This window comes from Temnothorax americanus, unplaced genomic scaffold (assembly GCF_048541705.1).
Source record: "Temnothorax americanus isolate GAGA-0224 unplaced genomic scaffold, ASM4854170v1 Scaffold25, whole genome shotgun sequence".
Lineage (NCBI taxonomy): Eukaryota > Metazoa > Arthropoda > Insecta > Hymenoptera > Formicidae > Temnothorax > Temnothorax americanus.
In genome coordinates, this window is record NW_027509391.1 from 2,989,223 (window position 1) to 3,014,654 (window position 25,432).

A 25,432-nucleotide genomic window follows, 5' to 3' on the forward strand; every position below is an offset into this window, starting at 1 on the left:
AGAGAGAGAGAGAGAAGGGGAGCGGCGCGCGGTGGAACGTGCACTGTATCGTCGACGGACATGAACGAAGATAATACGCCCGGCCATAAATCATACATTTAACGCTGAAATTCGGCCGTAATAGCTTCCATAAATGGAGCGCATTGCACGTCCCTCTCCCTCGTCGCCCCTCCTCCCGCACCCGCCGAAGCCTGTTAACCATTCATCACCCGAGTTATGTTGATTTAAGTAGGAATGCCGGTTCGCTCCCGATGTATTCCGCATTCCGTCCAGCATTGCTCATCTGGAAGCTGCTGGAGCCCGACCAAGTGCGGGACTATCCGCACGTTGCAGAACGTGCAACGAATGACGCGCGCGCTCGCGGCGCGTGTTTCCGTGTGTGGCCGTAAGACCCGAACGAAATCGCGATCGATGCTCGTCAAAGGACGCGCGTTTTAGGAATTTAGCGTTTCCGAGCGTAAAGTTTCGACGTGTGCAAAACTTGAAAACAAATTACACGAGTGCCATCAGGCATTATGCGAAAAAGAATTTACGATCACGTCCCGCAAGTCGCGCAGTTACGAAATAAATTATCAACCTGATATTATCGGCCTGTGTGTACGCTAAACTATAAGTTTACAAGTCAAAGTACACCACGGTTAGACAGCTTGCGAGGTTGCCTACGCTAAAACTACGTGCTTTTATCTGCGTGGCGCAGGCTCGAATCTAAGGTACTCTCTCTCTCTCTCTCTCTCTCTCTCTCTCTCTCTCTCTCTCTCTCTCTCTCTCTCTCTCTCTCTCTCTCAGTAGCCGAATATAGCCTGAAAGTAGCGACGTCGGAAGTTGTTTTGGCCGAGTCTCCGATGAGCGCTTACGTTGGCAATTCCCTCCCTTACACCAAGCCTGGCGCGAGCTTAAATCTTGATTACTTATCTCCCATAAGCCAAGGCAACGTTTCTAGTAGCCCGGCGGATTCCCCATCCTCGTGGCGTCGTCTCTCGGACGTGCACGTTCGAATCCGGAAAGTTATCGTTTTCTCGAAAAAGAAAATCGCGGACTCTCTCCTATAAAAGCTGTAGTACCCGGCAAAGATTTACTTCCTGCCTTACCCTCTCTTCTTCTACTTCTCTCTCTCTTTCTCTCTCTCTCTCTCTCTCTCTCTCTCTCTCTCTCTTTCCTTTTTCCTCGTTTCCCTCCGTTTCTCTCTCCGTTCCTCTTTCTTCAAAGCCGACTAACCGACGGAGTTTCGAATCTTAACATTGGGCGCACTCCACCATCGCCCGGATAACCAGTGCATTGCGGACCTGCGATTGGATATATATCTTGCGACCTACATTCACCCCGAACTCCGTAATCATTTCCCCGCGGAGTGAAGAGCGGGGAGGGAAGGCGTCCTGCATAAAAAGTTAACTCTTCATCTTCCACGAGTTCCTATACGGTTCGCGTTATAATTTCACCGCGCTGTTCGTACAACCATTTGACATACGTCGGCCGTCTTGCGATTCGATCGTTACCCGGGGATTCCCCGATTGCGGCGGCGTATACATCAGAAATACGATCTCGGGTCTCTGATCCCGAGTCTCTTCCTGAATCAGATTGGATTACGAACGTAACAGGAGCGTCATATCAGAAAGATTAATCGCGTCAGCTTGTTTTTTATTTTATACTTGTACCCACATTGATGGATATGCGTTCTCGTAACTTCGTGATATTTCATCGATCTGACGTTTCTCCGGTATGTAAAACTTTGCGAAATTTGCAAAATCCTACTTTTTTATATCTGATTACGTGACAAAGCCAGATTGCGGAAACAGATCGAAGATAGAGCCGTGTTGAACGCGCTCGAAATACGTTGGCTCATCGAAATAGCTAAACAATGGGCGGCGAGTGTGGAGGGACGGGCGAATGCGTAGCTAAGGGTTGCATCTACTCTGGCACGCACTCACACCCACTCTAGGGGCACTCGGCGAAACCGTGAGAAGGAAAGAGAGACCACAGAGAAGGAGGGAGAGAACACGATCGCCAGGCCGGCTGTCGTAAGCGATACGTCGGGCAGACTAGAAGCGTAACACCATGTCAACCCTCGACGTCATCATGAGCGTACCACCGAAGACGCCTACTTGTGCTTCTTAGCCGGCAACCGTGTTGAAGAGACGAGACGAGACCGAGGGCGCGACGACCGACCGTATAATGTTTTGTGTCAACATCCATCCGAGAATCCGCATCCCCTTTAAGTTGTCTCAGGTGCCCGCTTTTATTCACGTTCTGCTCGGTGTGTCCTTTAGTGGACACAACGCAGTTGTCAATTAGAATGTTCGATAAGAAGCGGGCGACGGTTTCCTTTTAGATGTCACGCGGAACGCAATTGGAGTAACTTGGTGATATTGTATATGTATTCTTATTTAACATTTAACGAATAAAATTTCTGTGTAGATAATTTCGCGTGAAGATTAAGATAAAAATGGAGAAATAAAACAATATTTTTTCTACTGTTCGTAAAAGACGTGCAACTTCATACGTATGTGGATATATTAACCCCTTCACTGTTTAGACAAAAATTACAAAATGAGCTAAAAATGGTCCGGGGCATTCTACATTTATTTCATCATGACGTATATACGCGTCATTCGCAGTTTGAGCCCACCTTGTCCATGACGTGTATACACGACATTGACAGCGAAGGGGTTAAGCAAGTTTGATCGATCGTACATCTCGATTTATTCGGAATCGTTTATCTGAAATTGTGTCATTAAAATAAATGTTTCTACAAAGAGAAAATTTATGCGTTTCTTATTTATATCAAAAGTATATCCATGTTATATCTATAATCCTCAATTTTCAATATTTTAAATATTTATCTCAAGCCTACACAGGCTTTTTTCCCGTTTAAATAAAATATTGAATATCCCAGGGGTTTTGGACAACATATCATTATATTTTTTTAACTGTCTTGCGTAGACTAAAAACTTTTCCAGCGAGTAACACGAAGAATAATCGTTTCATCCTTCGTGATTTCGAAAAGTCAGCGCAACTAATAGCGAACCGGCGAACTTAGTCAGCATCGCTGACTAATTGCCGATGAGAGATGAGAGGGTAAAGCCCCTTAGTGGTGCTGACGCGCATACAAAGGGCGGAGGAAGCGTCGAACGGAGCAGTCTCCGCTCCGGAATCAACGGCCATTCACCGGCGTACGATTCTTTCCACGCAGTTCGATGAAGAACGGCGAACAGAAGGACGAAAGGAAAAGTTAAGTCCGGGATATCCACGCGTGGCGGAGACAGACGAAACGCGCGCGCGGCTGTGCGGTATTGGATAGCACCAGAACGGAAAGAACGGAGAGAACGGATGGATGGTGGATGTACCCATGGATCGAGGCGAATGGTGGATATGCAAACGGATGGGGTGGAAAAGAGGAGGGGCGCGCGAAGGAGAGAAAATGAGGCGCCCCGTCGGTGGTTTGTCCGACATTGCAAACCGGCTTTCTCTCATATCACTGTATTGTTTCCATTGTTCCAGCGGCTCGCGCCGAGGGATTATTATAGCCATTAACGGGGAACGAAGAAGTCAGGGAAGGTTCGGAAAGAGAGGGTACAGGGCATCTACCTGTCCTAACGCCGATCGTCATCGCCATTCGCTTCCCGTCGCCGGATGTTCCGCGCAACTCTCGCGGGCATAATAAGTAATTTCCGTCGGCGACGTACTCGCGAAGTATCTGCGAAATTTCTCATCGCGTACGCGTGACGCCAAGGGTGGCAATAGAATCGCAGACGTGTACTGAATAATTTTATCGCATATATATCGATTTAATATATATATTCGCGCGATAATTTGTGAAATTATGGAAGATCAAACAATATATCAAAACAGTTCGTATAAAGAGAATTAACTTATTGATTTATAAATTATTTATCGTTAAACAAAGGCTTGCATTGTTAATGCAAAGATAAAACATAATTTTATATCGTGATGAAATTACGTGGATCTTCACGTTGGTATGCGATTGGCTAATAAATCGTCCGCGTGCGTGTGCGCGATGTGAAATGTTGTTCTAAAGGAATTTCACAATCGCCAATAGAATTACTGAAATGTGAAAACGAATAAACGCGGGATAAAACTTGTAAAACGGATGATACTAAACGGATCGTGCAATACCTTCCTGTATGACGAGTCGTAGACCTTATCGGCGAATTACGCATGAAATTACACGCGAATGCTTTTTCAGTAGTGATCAAAAATCGCGGCGATCGCCAGTTTTCGAGCAATTGAATTTTAAATTCCATAACAATTATTCCATTACAACCTTTTTTTAAAGAATTATATATGTAGCCTTTATCAATAAAAATTATTCCATGCGTGATTAGTAAAAGATAAACAATAAAACATAAAAAAGTAAGAAAGAGATCACAGGTATAATAGCGAAATCTCGGTGGATGTTAAACTGTTACGGTTAATGCTATAATTGCAAATTTAATTTTGCATTTCTCGAGGTATAAATTTAATCCCCGTAACAATCTCTAAATCTAACCTGCGCGTCCAGTCTGTGCAGTGGATTATTAATCGAAAGTTCTCCACTCCGCTCCGCACCGTCACCATCGATCCTCTCGAGGCCTTTGAACTTGCGATCTCTGCGCTTTACGAATTTTACTCGGCTTTACGCTTTACGCTTTCAACTTGAAAGACCGTAGTATACGAAATGTCAATCAAAATCTTATTAAGATAAAAGTGCACGAGCGAGAATTAAATGATCTTATACTTATTCGCGCCCTGAAAAATCTGATTCGCGAAAATATAAACTTTTGAGTTGTTTATTTCTGAAAGACAACAAATTTGCTGTTGTTAAGTACGTTCTTACTGCAAATCATATATCGTTTACATAAATTTTGCTCACGACAGCGTTGCAAACGATGTGGCGCAGTAGTTGGACAAAATTATCTTCGTTACACAGTAAGGGGCGCGTTTCGGCCTGCGCGTTAATTGCCTGCGTCAGCATCGCTGTCCATTTAATTGAGCCCGAGTATCTACGATCGAACGTTAATTATTTCGTATTACGGAATAGCTAATCTGCGATTAGAGGGGCCGGCCATTATCTTGTCTCTGCAATCTGATTTCTAGTTGAGCAGCTTATCGGCGATGTTTTCGCGCGATCACGCGTTTACTGTATGCGGTGTACCAATGCGACGGTAGAAGATTAATTGTATAATGCTCATTCTCCCTCCCTCCCTCCCTCCTCGACACTTTAGTCAAAATATAAATGCACTTCGCCGAATTGATCCGCGAACGGTGGAAGGTGATGCGGTAAACCCGGGACACACCCCCGCGGTATGCGTTAACTACTGAACTTTATACGATAAAGCTTCGTCATTAAATTTCGGTGCGTTTCGCGTTATCGTCCGGAAATTTATCCGCATTACCGCATCAGAGATTAGCTGGTCCAAACGATAGTATGGATAGTCTGTACTATCGTGTATCGCGGGCCAAATAATATTAACCGTGCTCGCATAGTCACGAATCGTTCGTGATTTTCGCGAAATTCCAGCCGGCGAAAACGTTTAGCGCGCTCGAAAATTGTCGACCGCAAAACTATAATTATACCGTTACGCCGAATATGTTTACGAGTTCTCGATACGCGAAGGGATATTCGGTGAAAAAATAACGCAGTAATTTTCCAACGTTTTGTGGTTTCGACGATTCCCTCTTTCGCATCATTCCTCCGGGCGCGTTTCGTATAATTTTGATAAATTCTTTTTTTCCCGGCGTGTAAATATACGGCGAGGTATCTTTTTAGCCTCAAAGGAACGCGCGGGTATATTTTTCGGTCGGAAATTCGCTAATTCCGCGAGATATGCGGTTTTTGTTCCGCTACGATCTGCACCCCTGCGACCGTGCGGCTTATAATGAGCGTGAAAGCTGCCTTAAAACGGACATATAAGTATAGCGGACATGATTCGCTCGCACTGACTCGCGTTATTACGTTAAACACGCTTGCATATTTGGCGCGTAAAGAAAATAATTATATCGTGATACGTTAACGCGGTTGAATATACCGCGCTCTGACCTTTCTATGTATATTCCCGAGATTCCCGCGCGCCGGGCTCTTTCGCAAATTTTTAAATTGTATCGCGTAAAACATAAATACCTCGGAAAAAAAAACACTGCAAACACTTTTAGCGGGATAAAAGCGTGCGCGGGCGATATTATTTTCCGGGCGTAACCGTGAACGAATACTTTTGAAACGCGATCACTATAAAGTTAATTAAACTACGTTTATTCCATGATGAAATATTTTGCCGTTAACCATCGCCGTTTTACCTTTGCATAAATAAACGACTTTACGCGTACTCCGATTATCCGCCCTTGGAACAGTTTCAACTATTTGCCGCGAATCCCGTGTGTGACATTAACGTCGTATTTTTCCGGCTCCGGAGATATCGATCGGAGGATAATGAAACGAAAGTGCGCCCGGCGGATTTAATTGTCGCCGCGGCCGTCGCGCCACGCTTCACGCACGAAAGCAGGTACTTCCTCCTTGCGCGCATTGTCAAAAAGGTCAATACCTAAAATTGCTTCGCTTTCAGGTCCGATGCTTTTCATTCGTCATGCCTGCTTGTTTTATATATCCACCACGTACAATTTTCCTATCCGCCACGTTACATTCGTGCCCGTGGAGTTAAACGACGTTTTGGGCGGTCGACAAAAAAAAGAAAAAAAACAAGCGCGCATATTAAAGCTACGCGGTGCTCTGTTATTAAAAAAAAAAAAAAAACAGGAAAAAAAATACGTTCAACCGGCCATGCTGATTTTCAGTTACCCCCTTGCCGGGCGACGGTCTCCCTTTTCAACCGCGGCAACGACTTGCACTTGATTCGAGAAAATTACGGATACGATTTAACGTAAAAAATGCAGCTGTAGCTCGCAACTCGTATTTCATTTCGCGCACACCGTTACGTACGGTAGGTATACGTACAATATACACGTGCGATCGGTTCGAAGAAATCGGCAGAATAGCTGATTTCTTCTGGGCATAGATGGCTCGCTAACCCGAGGCCATAAATCGGTGATACTTTACGGCCAACGGTCGGCCAACTTACTGAACTGCCGCGGCAAGAAACTGCTCGAGACAGCCGGGATCGTAAAGTCGGCTGTTTTAAGGGAGAATTAATCTGAGGCTCTAAAGAGAGAGGGAGCAGAGGAGGGAAGATTTCATCTAAAGCTACCGTATACGTCAAATAAAAATCCTACTGTTATATAGGCGCGCAATAAAATTCATCTTAGCGAGATATACGCGCATTTCCGTACTTTCCGCATGTAAATTAAGTTCGCAAATTCGGGAAAATCGCGCTTCTTTGAGCTCGAGGGAAACCTTCTTGCGGAACCACGCCTCATTGTCGGACTCGAGGCGCAAGATTCGATCGACGTATCGCTCTCCGGGAGTTTTCGTTTTGTTATTTCGAAGCCAGGCTTGAAGGGATCGCTAGAGAGAATATTTGCGGAATGGGTGCTCTCGCGGAGAGACGGGGGACGGGGGGGTCGACGAGGATCTTTGAACAATGAATTAATCCAAGGTCTGCGAGCGCGGTAGACTTACGTACAGCAAGTTCGCAGACAATGTACATTCACAGATCGCGGCAAGAAGCCATGTTAATTTCGCCGCGCTTGACAGTCGCGATTTTGCCCGCACCCTCGCCCCGATCTCTCACTCTATATTTTCGAGTAACTCCGAATTCTCGAAATTCCCGCCGCAGTCCATTGACTCGAAGGAGAATTATTCCGACAATTTCCGACTGTATCTCAATAGGTATCCGTTGATCGAAGCGAATGTTCCGTGTTTTCCCCGACGCCGCATATTTTCGACACCCCCATATCCCTGCCCACGTCGGAGGCATCAAATTTTATCGAGAACAAGTTTCATTTAACATCCATGGCAGCCGCTTCGCGATATAAAATATCCCGAGCGTTGTTTTACGAGCTCTCTTACGGAGGATGCTGGCCGATTTGTCGCGAACATCTCTCGGACGAGAGTCCGCGGTGCAATGGAAACGTCAGGAGAATCTCCGCGCGACGTGCGTCGCGTCGGATATCTCTCTCGTCTTCGACGATGATTTAATACGAGGCTTATACATACTATCTTGGAGGGATAGTTGTAGACTCGCACGGAAACCGCAGTGCGGTTAACGCTATGCGTGTAGGTCCGGAACGGGTATATGCGTATACATAAAGCCAGCGCCAGCCAACCAGCCAGCCACGGTGGAACTGCGAGCGAGAAGCAGGAAGGGAAAGAGCAAGAGAGCGAACGCGCACGCCAGAGAGAGATAGAGAGAGAGAGAGAGAGAGAGAGAGAGAGAGGATGCGCGTGTGTGAGTATGTGACAAGCAGAAAGGGGGGAACGGCGCACTAACAGGACACACCGGTACAAAGACCGAAATGCAAATACGTATTCTGTGTACTTAGGAAGCGGTAGCTCCAGTGAGCCTCATGCATAGAGATTGTACGTTGTTCGTGTAAAATCGACCCACGGCCACGCCGGCCTTCATCCCCTGTCTCTCGTCCTCTCGTACCACTCTCTTTGCCGTTCTCTCTCTCTCTCTCTCTCGCTCTCTCTCTCTCTCTCTCTCTCTCTCTCTCTCTCTCTCTCTCTCGCTCTCTCTCTTCCGTTCCTTCCTGCCCTTCCGCTCTGTTAACGTACGCTGACTCGGTGCCAGTGGATTCGTCGAATTACCGGCCTTTCTTATCCGATCTTTGAACTGCCGCCCTTTGTACCTTCCGGCGCGAAGTCGATTTGGAATCGTCCCGCGAAAAGCGCTATCGTCAATTTTCCTCAATCGTCCCGCGGATAACAACGCGCGCGTGAAAACGTGAATTCCCCCCCCCCCCTTAAATGGATGTGTTATCGAGCTTCAAATCGGAATGAAACAGAATGAATTTTATACCGCCGAGCTTGTAACGACGTGACGCGTTCCCGCGAAACAAAACAAACCGCCGCGCCGCACCGGACCTGCGCCGGATAGGTATCAAACGGATTAATTCATCGCGAACGATAAAGTCCGGGCGTTTAAAATTTAAATTTAATTGCCCGTTACCACTTTCATCGCGCGGGATGCGTCGCGCGCGCGCTCGGGGGGTTGGCGGGCGCGCGATTAAGTACCACTCATATTTCTCATGAATAATTCAAGAATCACATTACTGGCGGTAGCGTATCGAAGACGGTTAAGGCACTACACCCGACCGGCGCAACGTATTCGGCTACTTGATGAATGTAATCAAAAAAGTTCGTGTCCCATTTTGCGAACCTGCCGCGTCGCGCTATTTGCAAAAAAAAAATAAAAATACAACGAAAGTTCCAGCAGCGACGAGCTAATCGGTCACGAAGCACTTTTCTTGTGGGAGCGACGAATTCTATCATTTCTCGAATTTTATGACTTTCACGATGAAATATTAAACTAATTTGTTCGAAAATAATAAAAATGGAAATAAGCGGGACACATATCATAATGATGAAAAAAGTTATTTCTTAAACTGTCGATAATTGTTAGACGAAGATAGATTCCTCGCGTAAAATTAGGCAGCGAGGAGCACATCACACCTCGTGTATTATTTACGCGCGAGTCCGCTTGTTAAATAAAGCGCGGAATTTGCGAGACGGTGAATAAAGTCGCGCCAACGCAAACGCGAATGCACGACGAGAAAGAAATATTACGCTGAATAATTTGAAATACGGAGTTTGTTGACGTTCAATTACCTCTTAAAGTTTGTAAAAGAATATAGCCGGAGCGCAGAGGGGGATAAGAAAGATAAAAGCCGCGCTAGGGTGGAGGCGACATCGTATCCGGCGCGCTGCACCGCGCGGCGCGCGTCTTTTGCATGCTTTTATCTCGTTTACGCATCTGCCTGGCTGGCGAAGAAGAGCTGCCTGAGCCGAACCGCCGCGCGCCGCGCCGCCATAACGACGGCATTCTTGTCTATCACGATGCTCCCTTTCTCGCGATAAATGTAAATGTCCATTTGCTGCCGGCGGAAACGGAAACCTCGTACCTCTCTCGCGCCTAACGGAGAGCTTTCTGTTTGAACACCTTTTCCTTCCCCTGATCCCATCACACGCCGCGAACGATCGACCGCCGTCCTTAAGCGGAAAATCGTATTAGCGAAAATGAGAGGGCGGGCATAATTTCATTTATTCCAATTATATTTGCTCTCTAGTATGCATGCCATAGTGCATTTGAGTGCGGAAGTAGAAACGGGTTTCTCGGTACGGACCAAGAATCAAAGTCAGGGCCGGTCGACTGCGATGCGGGTGAATACGTCACCGCGAGAGATCGGAATTTGTAAACGAGGAGAATCCGGCCGCTTGCTCGTAAATCAATTAGATTTTAATACCTTATAAGCAAATTGTAATAATTTTAACTTTGTATCGCATCTTTTTTCCGCTTCTCATATCCTCAAGATATAAAGATTTCCATGCGCACACGTCTTATGAGATTCATTAAAATGTGTACAAGTTGTATCTGACTGACGAACTTATATAGTTTGTTAATTCACAAAATCTAAAATATTATCATTCTTGTAATTTAATAATTGTTTATAATTATTTAATTATTATTTTTTAATTAAATGTTAATTATTCGTCTAAAATGTTAATTTGATTATATTATTATATAACAATTTTTTAAATAACCACTGTCGATATATGTCCAAATTTAAGCAAACAGAGGTTTGAAGAAAATATTACAAGGTTTAACAATTTTGGACTGTTTTACCATTGCTATTGTATCATTTAGCCGCTGATGTCAGAAAATTTTGAGGCCGGCCCTGATCAGAGATACCGTGGAAATGTCGAGTATTACGGAGCTTGTACACAGAAGAGAAAATTACGTTCCATGTTCCCGGTACTATTAGAGCAAACATATTCTACGGGTGCATCTGTCTCAGACACGTTCGATTACTGTAAACAGTTTTTCGTGGATGGAGAAAGCATGACGAAAAGGGAAAAACCAACACGTGAATTATTAGAATTTTTTAACAATGGTAAAAATATTTAAACTGCAAAAATTGTCAAATGTACGGGCCAAATGAATCCTTTTATCTCCATAACAAGAAAAAACGAATGAGAGGAGAAGCAAAGCGCGAAAAAGTGTATAAAATAGCTAAATACAAAAGCAATGATTGAAGACAGTAATGTTGCTGCCACTATTGTGCGCTAAACGTAATAAATATTAATTAAGAATTGGACAATTTATATGTATATTCTGCGAAAAGACTTATAATCCTCTCTCGTTTTTCCTTTCTCTCGACTGGACAGTTAACTCTCTGTGTAATTGATTTATAATTTCGTATAAGTAAAGACAATGAAAATTTTCGCGTTTCCGCGGCCACGTCATAATCCGACTCTTATATCATCGCGGGACGCGAACTGATAAACGTCACGAAAACGTCGACCACTATTAACATTTCGACGAAACTTTTTCTGCGCGACGCTTGACAGGCTGCCAGCGCGCGTTTCGCATGACAGTGATTTGCTTTGTGGTTCACGTCGAATGAATTTGTGGTGCCCGTTGCCGCAGGCGTGTGCGGTTTCATATAATTACGCACTTAATTGCTTATATTGCGAGGACCCGCTGATGACGGAACCATCATCTCTAAACCGCGTTGTATGTATTAGTCGCGTTGCCGTTCGCGAATTGATACGAATATACGGACGCTTTCATATTCTGTTATACAGTTGCGCGATGGATTACAGCTGCATTGTGAAGACAACAAGATATGTAATTACGTTCGTTTGTTTATCGTCGAATTAATCGAGTATTCTATTTATCGTCCGATTTACTTAAAATTTTTTGCAACAAATGTAACTTAATTATTTAAACGTATCTCTAAACTTCTCCCTATTTGCGAAAATAATTTATGTGTGTGTGTAAATATTATGTATGTACATATATATATATATATATATATATATATATATATATAAGAATCAATAATAAATTAATGCGAGGGTAGTTATCCCCAGATGCAATTACGATCGGTATAATTATAACTCGAGTTATAACTGCTGCATTGTCCCCGTTATGAAACGCTGATCATTCACGAATGATGCGTGGCATACATTTCAGACCGTTGCTGTTTCGTGCTCGTATATCGAGAATCGCAATTACGAAAACATCGTCAATAAAAGGATACCTTATTTGCGCAAAACATCAACCCCGACAGAAGAAAAAAAGAGGGGAAAGAGACCCCAGGAAAATAAAGACACATCTAAAAGTAAGACGTAAAAATGTAAGAAGCCCCAGCCAAAGAGTTCGTTCCTTCATTCGGCGCGGGACGTAATTTCGATTCTCTGAAAGCTCCTTCGCTCGGTGGAGCTTTCGAGGGATCGTCGTGGAAGGGGGTCCGCCGTTCTCCGTGGATAGTAACTAAAGTTTCTCGAGGAGTCTTAGGTGGCAGAGCCGACAGGTGGATAGAGGCTTCTTTTCTGGCATACCAATTACGAGGGTGGAACAAGTAATTGTTTGTCCGTACCTTACATCGGAGCGTGAAGGGTATATAGACCGATACCCGCGGACGCGGTATAGTCGATGGCGGCGACGGCGACGGTAGTGGTGGTGACGTTGCCGACGGTGGTCGTATAGAGCGAAGAGGTAGTTAGGTCGGGAATAGTGGTGCAGCAGTAAGGTTGATTGTGGAGAGCGAGAGGCACAGCGAGAAAGAGAGGACCGGGAAGAGTGGAAAGGGTGTGGGGTGGCGCGCGAGGGATGGCGCGTCCCGGTTGAGCGACAGAGTCGCGCGTCCGGGGGTGGAACAGAGACGGTGCCATCGTCTGTTCCTTCGCCCCGTCGACTAATGAGACCGCGCGGTTACATCAGAGGCCGGGGACAAATTGAAACGTACGAGCCTAGAGGGGCCGCACGGAACAGAGCGAGCGACCTCCTAATGCGTGACTATGGAACCTCCCCCTCCCTCCCTCCCCCGCGCCATCGACATCCGCAGCCCGTTAACACCGTTTCTACCGCCCGTGTCGCTGTAATCCGCCCGGGAACTGGGCAATTCTTGAATTTTATTTCACAATATCCTATATAGAGAGCTCGACGTGCGGCACACGGGAGAGATGCGGATGCCGATGACGTCGACGTTTACGCGAGGAATCTCGGCGGAAATTATTACGCAACGTTGAGGCAATTGACTTACGTACCCGACGTTACCCGGGGCTGCTTTGAAGTGAAAACGGAGAAAAAGGACGACGCGCGAGAGAGCCATTAGTTAATTTCCCCGCATTATTTTCTTCCTTTCCTTCATTATGCGGTCCACGATATTCTCGTGTTTCTCCGAGAACAAACTGCTAACGTAATTTACTCATTGAAACAGCCGCTTTTACGATCGACGTTCCTCTTCTACGAGAAATACCGTGCGTGCGTTACCTCGGGGTCGGACGTTTTCTTCCGAGATCCGGCACGAAGGTCATAAACATGATACTCTCAACGTGCGCCTCCCAACGGACATCCCCTTAATACGGCCGAGTAATTATTCTTCGTGCAATGTGCGGCGTTGACCGTCCACACATCAAAGCCGGAAACTTACATTTCAAGTTAGACCCCGGTGTTCTCCACTTTGTGGAAGACAAAGATACATAGATACATGGATCACGATCCGTGAAGTTTGATTATAGACGATGGGAGAGAATATGATACTACGATAGTTTCGCGAGCGCGCGCGCGCGACATCGTACTTTGGCGACAGTCTCGGAAGCCGCTACACAGGCAATAAAGCCAGGCCAGACTAGCTTGAGCAGGTATAGTAGATTACGGCAGCGGCAAATACGACAGTGCGGCAATGGCGGTGGTGGCGGTGGCTGCGGTGGCGATGGTGGTGGAGGCATCTCGCTGATGCCGGCGTACGGGTTTGGAAACGCGCCGCCGAGGGGGCGAGAGAGAGAGAGAGAGAGAGAGAGAGAGAGAGAGAGAGAGAGAGAGAGAGAGAGAGAGAAAGCGAAGCGAATAGACGCCGCCGTCCGGGGTAGAGGAAGGAGAGAAACGAGAATGGATGCGGCAGCAGTCTAGCATGCAAAATGCTGCGTCGACGTTATCACACCGCCAGAGATTAAGGGGCTGACGCGGTGGATATCGGGCGGCAGGGTGACGGGAGGCGGCTGTCTTCGGTGTGCTCCCTATTCTTCGTATATACTCCGCCGAGTTTTACTTGGCAGACATCCCGCGCGCGGTACCGTCGCTTATTGTTCTCTCCTCCGTTGTACCCTCGTTACGCGCCGCGATGTGCAACGCGCGCTCTGTGTGCCCCGCTATATTCTCTATCCGCTTTCTTCCACCTACTTTTTCTCCGGTTCCTCCCTGCGCTTCGTCTTTTTCTTACTCGCGCATCTTTTGCAGTTTTGCGCCGCCGCGCCGCGCCGCGTCGCCGTGCCGTGCAAAATGCCGCCGGCATTTTCACCTCGCGTTAAATTGTTAACCACCGGAGATAATCAATCTTACGCTCGGCGACACGCGTCACGTATACGTAATTCGCCCGCGTTCACCTTCCCGCACGTCCTAATACATCTGCCGCGTTCAGCTTCGATTGACGTGTACCCGATATACCGACGGCGATACCTGTCACGTATTCCTTTCTTATCTCGCTCGGCTGCGAGCCATTACGACGCGCCGTCGAATACCCTTCGATTTTTGTTTCTTTTCGTTTCAATTATACCTAGGTGAACGGAAAGAAACAACGAGCTAAAAGAGAGAGAGAGAGAGAGAGAGAGAGAGAGAGAGAGAGAAATTGTGTGCTTAAAGACGACTCGGCACTTACGCACGTTTAAGGTGCTTAACGCCCAACGATTCGCGTTATCCTTTCGTCGATTCGCCCTCGTTCTCTCCGCTCGTCCGTTAACTTCCCGATATACTTCGTTTAGCTTCGTGAAAATTCTAGCTGGCGGATATCCAGCCAGCTATACCTGCAGCGTTATTATTGTTCGCCATCTTTCCGTCACGTTTTATTACTGTGTCTGGTGCGGTACTGCCGTCACTGTCGCCGCTGCCGGAATCCGCCAGCCGGGGTCTTTCTTATTTTCCTCCTCATCATTCCGTACCTCGTTCAGGTTACTCCCTCGGGCGCAACGTCTTTTAACAAAGCTGCCGCTGCAGAGACGTAGCTGCCGCGCGATACGCGTTAAGCCGTTCAAGCTGGAATTTATTTACGCAACCGCTCTTCGCAGCGCGCGTGCTAACTCCGCTGCTTCATTCGTTCCCCCCGTAGACGCACAATCCTCAATCTTCATTCGCGCTTGGAGTTTATTTTATCAATTCCATTACGTGATCAAATAGTTCGTGAGGTAGTTCTAAAGTCTGTCATATATATTTATGACATTACGGGCCGTCAACGTTATGTATTTTTTCACACACACACGCACACACACTTACACATCCGTTTTGTTCTATTATCTCAAGATAAGCTATATATATGTATTCAAGATAATAACTAAATAAAATTTATTTCAAAATATATTTAACCAAATTGCTATTTAGAATAATAATTAGCTAATATAAAGAGATTAGCTCACAAAGAATCAAACTCAAAGAATAAAAACTTATGTTAACGGGCCATGAAGCCTAATATATTAGTTTAAACGCAGTATAATATACATATCTGCATACATAAACAATCTTCAATATTATAAAATAAATGTAGTCGAAAATTAAAATATAGCGTATCTTAATCAGACGTTTTGATCTTCGATAATATAATTATAACGAAGTATAGCATAGACTGTTAATTTATAGCGACGGATTGCATATACTTCTACTTTATAAACTTTGCGACGCGTTTGACTGATTTGAGTTTGTCGCGTTACCGTGTATTAACTATGATCTCGACTATTGCATAGAGAACTATGGGAAGTTTCGTCTCGCGTCGTTGTACGGTCTGACTGCATCATCGACTCAAACTACTGCAAGGACATGCATCAGAAGTGCGCGATATGCACGACAGTCACGTAGGGAATTGAACGCTCCAAGAGACGACATCCTCGTACCGGAGGACGATTCAGCAGGAACGTCGGAAAATTTCGCTCGCGCTTGCAGAAAACGTGAAACTAAACGAAACACAGATAAACGACGTATCTCGCGCGCGTTCGCGAGACGTGCCTTCTTTAATCATTTGCACGTACAAGACGTCTGTATCGAGCGCGTTATACATCTCGTAACAGGTTCCGCGTTGACTTCGTTAAGTCTATTCTACAATTATAAATTCGGATCTACGAAATACATGCGCGAATTTTTAACAACGACGAAAAAAAATGCAAATTGTTTAAGATTCATTTCCGAGAGTTGACATTCCGCGGAGACGTTTAATCTCGACCGGTCGACGAACCGACTCGGCGAGACCCTCATTGGGAAACCATGAAGCAAGCGCGCGGGGGGGGGGACGAAACCACCCGCGAAGACGTCTACATCGTAAGAAGACGGCACCGTAGAAAAACATGGCAACCCAGCGCCAGTGCGCTCGAGCTTTACAACAAGAAAGACGTCTACTTTTTTCTCGCTTTGACGTGTGCTCCTCATTTATTCCCATGGTTCAAAGTAGGAAATGGCGGAGAAGCGAAAGAAAGGAGAGAAGATCAAGCCAGCGAGCGCGCGGCAAGAAGGAGGACGTCGAGAAATAAAAGATGGGATATGAGAGGGCAACAGCAGGGAAGAGGCGGGGAGAAGGACGGAGGACGAGGAGGACGCGGGAAAAGAAAAGAGAGCAGAAGCGTAACGCCTTGGATGGGGTGCACCGCTCGTTATAGGCCGCGGTGCACCGGCGAAAAAGACGGAAAAACGAAAGGCTCCGGTGGAAACGAGCGCTGGAAACGAGCAGCGGGTCGAAGTCGCGATGGCGAGCAAAAGGCAGGGGGGAGGGAGAGGGAGGGAAGAGGGTAGATGCAGAAGAATGAAACCGGCGAGGCTCCACTAGGGGTGGTCTCAGCCGCGGCCTGATAGGGTTGTATTGTGGCGGTATGACGGCGGTGACCCGGAGTCGACGAGCGTTTGCACGAGCTCCTCTCTAAGTTTGCCACTCCGTCTTTCCGCTCATTCTCTTCCTACCACGAGCGATATCGAGCTCCTTCTTCATCCACCCCACTATCAACTCCATCTTTATTCCGGGCTCGGAACCGCGGGCTTTCCGCGCGGGCTCCGCTATCCTTAAACTAAATACTGGCCGATGACAGCCGAGCGCTTCTACGGTTTGAAAAAGAGAAGCGGAGGAGAGATGTCTGTATTACAAGAACTACAATCTTACGTCCCTTCCTTCCTCCTCGTTCCTTTATCCCCGTCTGTTTCTCTTTTATTTCTCTGTGTGTGCTTTTCTGCGTAATACGGAATACCGCTTGCTACTTACTACCCAGCTTTCGCGGCGTAAGAATTGAGAATGGACGAACTGGAGAGTATCGGCGATGCTCGGAAGAATACAGAGAAATTTCTATACTCTATTCCGATGATTACCTAACGTCACAATTCTCGCAAAATTCTATCTTCTAACTCTTTATCTATTAATATAATATGTATAGATTTTTCTCTAAAAATTATTTTAACATATAAATATGTAAATCCAGCTTATATATTTATCATACAGCTCAATTTTTTCACATGTATACACACACACATACATAGTCTGTTTTGCACAGCGTAGAGAGAAATTAAAAAACAAAACTTGAAATCGCGGATGTTAAAAAGTTTATTGAACGCGAAATTTAATTAAACTGGCTGTCACCGTGACGGAGGTGGGAAAGGGAGGGTCTTCATCGTTTTGTGCGTTCTATTTTATCCGGACGAATTTAGCGTAAATCGGAGCACCGGAGGTGGTATCGAGAATGACGCCAGAGCTATAACAACAGCAATGACTATGGCGTACACGGTATGCCACGGCTTAAACTCAACGGCTCATAATTGCTTTCCGATTAGATACCATCCCGATAGCGTTCCGATAGCGTTATTTTCAATTCCACGTTGCACTCCGCGGCAGCAAGCAGCGCGTATCGACAGGTATATACCGAGGCAAATTCAACAGGCGGCCGTGCGCTCCGGTCTTTGTACACTTTTCCGATTAATAGGAAGAGGGAGGAATGGAACCGGCTGACCACGCGCGGCGACTATCCACTCGGCCAATCCCCTCGATGTGATACTCGACATTTCGCTTTCTTGAAACCGCTCGGCTTATGAGATCGACCGAAATCGATTATTAATATTATCCGTTGCCTGTGATTCTCTGATTGGATTCCAAGAAAGTTGTCAAACCCTTTTTATCCTTTGCCAACCACCGTTAATTCCCTTTGAAACATTTTTTTATCCTTTTGCCAACCGCGTTAATTCTTTCTCATTATGCAAACGAATTGCTCCATTTTATAGCGGTCAACGACCGTCGTAATTAATTGTGGCTGAGATTAATTTGATCAATGCAGATCATGAATCTATTTGCGTGTTTTTTTTCTTGAACTATTATTACGTTGTCAATAATTGCGTGCAAAACGCAGTGCAAAATATATGATTATAAAGATAATAATAGATTAATAAAGTTGCATTGATAAAATACCGTTCGTCCGGTCAATAAAAATTTTTGCGCTATCTTTCAGCCCACTGAATGAATTCTAAACTACGGAATGTCATGACATAGCGACTCAGAGATTTAAAATCATTGCCCGCGCCGTTACGGGCAAACGTTTACGGCATCCCGAAAGGCATGTCTTGTCCTGCCGTCCGAGGGAAACGATAAATTGACCCGTGTAGGCGACGGTTTGGCGCATTCCACGTCGTAGATCCATATTGTGGTCCGAAGGATTACTCGGCGGTTGAATGGATAGCGGTCGGACGTTCGCGAACCCATACTCTCGTAGGTGCGCCATTAATTACGCGCCGTAATTAAACATTGTGTCGAATTATCTTTCTTGGTTGGTGACGTGACGCGGAGGGAAAAGGCAGGCCTCGGGTGCGCCGCCTCTTTGTGTGCCGATATAGCTTATAATCTTATCCGAGCAGGAGCTAATTTAATGTACGTTACGTAAAAGTTTCATCGAGAAACTAAACGCCGCTCTTGAGCTTATTCACGGATTGACGGATTAAACTTCGCCCGGGGAATCCGCCTCTTCAAAAAGACCTTTTGTGGTGTACGCCACTTTGATAATATATAGTTTGAAACGAAGCTACGTATCTGCTCGTTACGAGGAGCGGCCATCTTTTCACCGAGATTTCTCAAATATCGAAATCCCATTATTTATCCCCTCTCTCTCCTATCCGGCGGAACGTCGGATAATTCCGAGTATAATGTCCAAGTTGAGTTTAAAAATAAGCTAAACCTCTGGGACATCCGACCTCGAGACTTTCTCGCTCGGTTATCTCGAACGGGGGAAAGAGAGAGACGGCAAAAGTGTACTGCTGCAATATTTATCAAGTATGGGTCAGAAAAGCGGCACGTCGTAGATTATTAGCGAGGAGCACGGCTCCACCATCTCGCATTCTCCACCCGACTCTCTACGTGGCTACTGAATAAACACTTTGATTTATGCGACAGCGTGCCCCCGATAAGGATAGACCGGTACACCATCAAGAGGGGGGAGGAATCAAAGGGGCTTGAATTTCGATTAAATTCCAATCCGGGAGATTCAGTCCTTATTACTTTCCCGACTTTATTCTATACCTTTCTATCTTTTTCATCCAAAATATTATGTACACCACGTGCGTTGCAAAGTTTTATTTTTGAGCATGAATACTTTAAGATGAGATTTTAAGTTTTTATCGCAGAGCACAGGAATACGTGAAATATTTGGTACATCAAGAGGAAGATGAATCAAAAGGGCTTGAATTTCAACAAGAGATTTTATTCCTTGTTATTTTTTCCCCGACTTTTTTCCAACGTTTCTTTCTTTTTTATCCGAGATATTACATATGCTGCGTTACGAGGTTTTATTTTTGAGCATGAATACTTTAAGATCTCAATAAGTTTCGCGTTTGAGCGCGGCAGCGCGCGATACACGAAATATTTGGCGAAAACTGATCATTGCAGGAAATTTCAAAAACTCGCAGATGGAACGTATAACTTGCGACAAGGAGCGCGAAATGTATGTAATATGTATATGTATAATATATAAATTTAACACGGCATACACGTTTTCTCATGCGGCGCACTGCGCGAAATACGATACTTATATATGCGCCTGTACATGACGGTACCTGTCTTGTCTACTCTTTCTTTCTCCTTTCCAATAAGAAATAATAAAATTTTCTTCTCGTCCTCGCTCCGCTTGGAAAAATTGATATTGACGAAGATTACACGCGAGCGAACGCCGATCGCTAAAACGCTTTCACGGTAATGATAATACACGCGCGTAAAATTACAAGGGCATCATGCCATATCCGCGTTAACATAATTGATTATTCGCTTCTGCCAATTATTACTCGACAACCAACGGGCACTTGACCGATTAGCGCCGTTAGACAGTACTCTCCATGGCTGATGCATTTCAGAAGTGCTCTTTACTCTTCCCTCTCCCCCATGCCTGGCTAACTTGCCTCCTAATCGGATCGATGGTAAATTACTCTTGCATCATGGGAAAGACGGGAAATTAGCAGTAACAACGCGATTAACTTGTTAATAGCATTGTTTCGCGTTAAATATTAACAGAAAAAACGCAGAGTAACGAAATTATCAATTTCACCGCAGAGTTTTCAATTTTGAAAACAATTCTGGAAACAATAGTAGCGTACAGATATATCCATTTGTTTGTATTTTTCTGTCGATTTTTACTAAACATTGACATCGTTCACGAACGGATTTCGCGATCAATGACGCGCGTAATAAGACACTTGTTATTCTAGTTCCGACAATATTGAGCTTCAACGGCAGCGGGGGAATTGCGGAAATGGATTTTGTTGCGGTGCCCTCTCCGCCGTTCTCTCGACAGCTCGCGATTCTCGCGTTACATTGCGGTGCGCGATTATATCCACGAGCGCGAATATTGTTGTCCCCACTTTGTTAAAACGACGTTGCGACTCAGTTTACACGATCGCTATTACCCGCGGCGGCTATCTTCCGCTCCGTAAGATCAATATCTGGTTTCGTGCAAGATATTTCTGGCAGAGAATTGAATTTTCCGCGGATGCACCGCGCTCCATCGCGCTGCATCAATTTTTTTATATATTTTCGGAAACTCTATCCCGACAGTAGGTTAACGCGTGTCGTCGTTTTGATGCAAAAAAAACGAGACTGTACAAATGACGGTTGTAGATCACAAAAATATATGCGAGTTATAGAACAAAAAAAATCGCAACAATATAGAATAAACTCCGCGAATATTTTTTTAAATAAAATACATTCTCATATTTTTCCGCGTTTACGGCAAGCGATTGTGTGCGCGCGCGCGTTATCTTAGCGATATAAGTTGCAAAGTTGAAAATTCTGTATTATAAAGCGACACGACTACGAAACGCGTGGTACTGCCGTCTCATGTGTCTTATTAAAATTGTAACTCGGAATGTGTCTCACACAAAACGTGTTATGAATCATGCACGAATCACGATAATCTGACGCCATGCTTGCTCGAAACAACACGCTCCGTTATATTCACAAATGATTAACATGAAGCTTAATAGCGAATTCCAGTTTGCTTAACGTGATCATGAAGTACCGTAACAGTTATTTTTAAGAATAATTATACGGAATAATATAATATAATAATACAGATTTTATCAGTGGTATAACGAGAGAATAAACGTCTGTGAATTAATCTTTCCTATTTTTCCGGAGTTCAGAAATCTAAAAAGATACACGAAAGACCATTAATACCAGAAACGTAAAAAAGTTAGACACGTCGGTTTTTTATTTTTATCTGGGAAAACCAAAAGATTCGAAAGGAATCTCTTTAAAGTCACATATAAAATGCCTTCGGGATTCTTCTGACCTGGTTTTTATTTTTCTGTCGAACGATAATTGGTTCCGCAATTACCGTCCGTAATATCATCAGGAGCACAATGTTCGACGATTGATCGAGCTTTTTAGGAAATCGGCGAACGCGTTGCGGTCAAAAGAAACTACTTACCGAGCGCGAGGACGAGGACGAGCGCGAACGGTGCCAGCGACGAGAGCGCGAGACCGCGATCCACGTGGTGGGCCGACCGATTCGTGCACGGCCGATGCCCGGCGAACTGTCTCTTCCGCGGCTCTGCGTCCATCCCCGCCGGCGGTGCCGTAGTCATCGTGTTCCTTGGAAAATTTCGCGACAGATCAGAGGACAGGTAGGCAGCAGGCGGATGGCAAGATAGAACCGGACTAAACGGGGTAAGACGAGAAGGATCTACCACTCCCGTTTCATCGCGGGGGAGAGGAGGTCAGGGGGTATTCACCTGTTCGGCTTCCGACTGCGTATCGGTATAAACATAAGGGAGGCGGCGAAATCGGAAAAGTGCGGATAATTGCGTATACGCGTGTGCGCGTGTGTCATACGTGTGCGGATTGTGTGCGTGTGCGTGTGTGTGTTACGCGGGGAAGGGAAGGACCAGGAACGAGACGACCGTACAACCCACGCGCGCAACCCTCTGCCTCGTGCGCCGCAACCCCTCTCGGCACTCGTCGCGTCTAGGCGCCTGGAGATAGACTAAACCGGGGCACTTCGAGCTGCGCGCTAAGTTCCCTCGGTGCCGCGATTCGACCGACCTCGGACGCGCTCGACGGCGCTCGGCGCCGACCGGCCACCCTCGGCACGCGCCCGGCATCATACCCTACGCGCTACGCCCGCGTCGGGCTCCGGCTCCGTCGTGAGGATACAGAAGAAATTGCACGTAGCCTAAATGCCCGTATCACGCTGCACGCCACGCCAGAAACGAGATGCCAAAAGTTGGGGTTAATTTAGGATTTCATCGCGTGGACGAGAGCGACTATATAAGTCGTGGTCGATTTCTTCCGAATCACTTTAACGCGTCGTACATTATGTTGGAATAACGACGAGCAGCTTTAAATTGGAAGAAAGATCATTTTGTTACGTAGTCGATCATAAATTATCATAATTATAGATATAATTGATTGTAATAAGTTATATTTTTGACAAGAAAAAGAAATTTGAGAAGAAATATATATTCGTCAGATTTACTGAAATCTGATGGCTGACCGAGTCCGGCTATTTTCACTACGACAACACAACGAAATTTAAAATATGTATGACAAACGTACAAAATAAATCACGAACCTGATTAATTTTGCATAGAAAAATAATTAAAATTTCACACTAAAAAAACGGACAAGATTATTTATTTATCTCCTAATATATCGCGCTTTACCGTAAAATTCCTCGCACCTAAAAAGATACCATTAAAAATTTACAAATATTTCATGACTGATTGCCCGTCTCCCAATTTATCCTGTTTCATCCTATCACATATTCTATTCCGTCTCTCACAGAAATATAAAGAAAAATAGCCCGCGAGGGTCCGACCGAATAACGTCACGCAAATACGCGTGCAGCGCGAACAAAACGTATGCGATCTTTTCGAAGAAACGCTAAGAAAGACGCGATGCGCTGAAAGGAACGCGGAACGATGTATGTACATCCGTTTCGGTTCAAGTCTCGCACGCGAGACCACCATCGTCCTCACGCCTGGTATAACTCTGCTTCTCCCCGGAGACCCCGGGGTTTCTCCTACGTTGGAGGGGTTGCCTTCAGTGCGTACGCGCCAAGCCCACATCGCCGCGGCTAGCGACGGTGCAGCGCCAGCGGGGTGACCGACCGCCATCAACCACCGACTTCAAAGAGCGAGAGATCCGCGTAACCTTAGGTACGCCACCGCCGCCACCACCCCCGACTGCCACCACCGTCGCTTCCCCGCCCCGTCGCCAGTCGCCACTATACTATTGCCGCTGCCGCCGCCGCCGCGCCGCCGCCAGGCACAAATTAAATAGCCGTGCTAGCGTAGCCGTTTAATGCTGCGTGTGTACATACCGGCCGCGCGCTGCTCCGTTTTTCATGCATCGTTGAATGCGCCGAATGTCTCTTTTGAAGGCTTTAACGGTTTCTAATTTAAATCTCGCGAGCCACCGCGCAGTCCTCCCCCTTTTCGCCGGCTGGTGAGGGCCGGGGGGACCACACACGCGAGATCGACCGTGTCATCCGCTGGAGATTGAAACGCTACGAAGCGAAACGGAAGTAAAAGAAACGCCGGTTTCTCTTAATTTCGCAGCAACGTAATTGCCTTTTGGCGTGGCGCCAAGAAACCTACATGACCCGCGCGTATATGCATTTCGTTTTGATGTGCGATCTCCGGAGCGAGGTGCGGCCGCGGAACGAACGCTTTTAATTTTCGTCGCGGATCGAGGATCCGTGACCGATTTTTTCCGATTCGCGCCGAAGTCGGTTTTGTTAGACAAAAGGCTGCAGAACCCGAAGTGCACAGAAGCCAATCTTATTTCTATTTACGCACGTGGTGAAAATGTATCGAGTCTCCGTTATTCTGCATGAATTAACAATTCAGATAGTAGCCAAGGAAAAAAAAACACCTAAACTGAAACTTGGTCTGGAAGAACGTGCTTAAAACTTATCTCATCTCGCGGGATACTGGCGGACGATCGCAGCTTCTTAACTATTATTAAAAATATAAGATTATGTGCGCATGGCGTGTCTTAGCGCATTGCATTTCGACGCGAGCAACTTCGCGTGTTAAAACGTCATGTAACGTTAGTTTTAATCTTCGCTCGATGGCATTCATTTTACGAGCTAGTAGTTTTCGTGCAAATTGTAAAAAAAAAACTTAAATAAATATATATTTTATATCTTAAAAAAATATGTGTATATATATATATATATATGTAGTGTGTACCGTTTCACATCCCGTTTTTTTTCCTCAATATTCAATCCCCATGCACGCTCTCATTACTGAATTCATTTATTCCTATTATTCACTTACTTTATATTCGTTTTTGCGCCATTAATCTTTCGCGCGAGATGGAAAGAGCTTGGGGAATACAATAAAATCAGAGTCTAATAAAGAGATGATTTTCCTTAAAATAAATGCAGGGAAAACTGCGAAGCGGATGAGATTTTCGTGCGGAGAAAAGTCGGAAACAAATTTTTTAATAAGAGATATAAATATAAAAATAAGTTCTAACTCTCGCTTCATCCGCGTCAAACACGATATCCTTTTTAATCTTATTCCTATTTTTATTCTCATTCCCATTCTTTTTCATACAATCATCGCTCGCAAAAAATGTGTTGTTCGTTGCGTGTGTAAATGTGTGTACGAGTCCGCGGTATGTGAGCTCGGGTCCGTGGGTTCACTAAGCCCAAACGACTGTCGACTGTGCGGAATCAGTCGTCCCCGCACTCCCCGCGGCACCAAGAAACCGCGCGAGAAACTGAATTCTCGCGACACCCAACGAGCTTGAACATAATTGCCGAACGCCGTCGGCAACAGGAATTATTCTACATCCTTCATATTACCGTCCGTGCCAGCTG

At 45.6% G+C, this 25,432-nt stretch overlaps 1 protein-coding gene across 4 annotated transcripts in view; it reads right to left on the reverse strand.

Moving 5' to 3' along the window:
- Positions 1-22,593, reverse strand: part of LOC143898986 (cell adhesion molecule Dscam2) — a 79,012-nt gene extending 56,419 nt beyond the window's left edge. For 2 of the 4 annotated variants that reach the window (XM_077408859.1, XM_077408861.1), the window contains exons 1-2: positions 22,335-22,591; positions 22,031-22,194 (exon numbers count right to left, since the gene is read on the reverse strand). In XM_077408859.1, the coding sequence (XP_077264985.1) occupies positions 22,031-22,194; positions 22,335-22,432 (262 nt within the window). In that variant the 5' untranslated portion in view covers positions 22,433-22,591. Of the gene's footprint in view, positions 1-22,030; positions 22,195-22,334 lie in introns of all 4 variants that reach the window. The other 2 variants (XM_077408860.1, XM_077408862.1) reach the window with 2 other exon arrangements.
- Between the last annotated feature and the right edge of the window lie 2,839 nt (positions 22,594-25,432).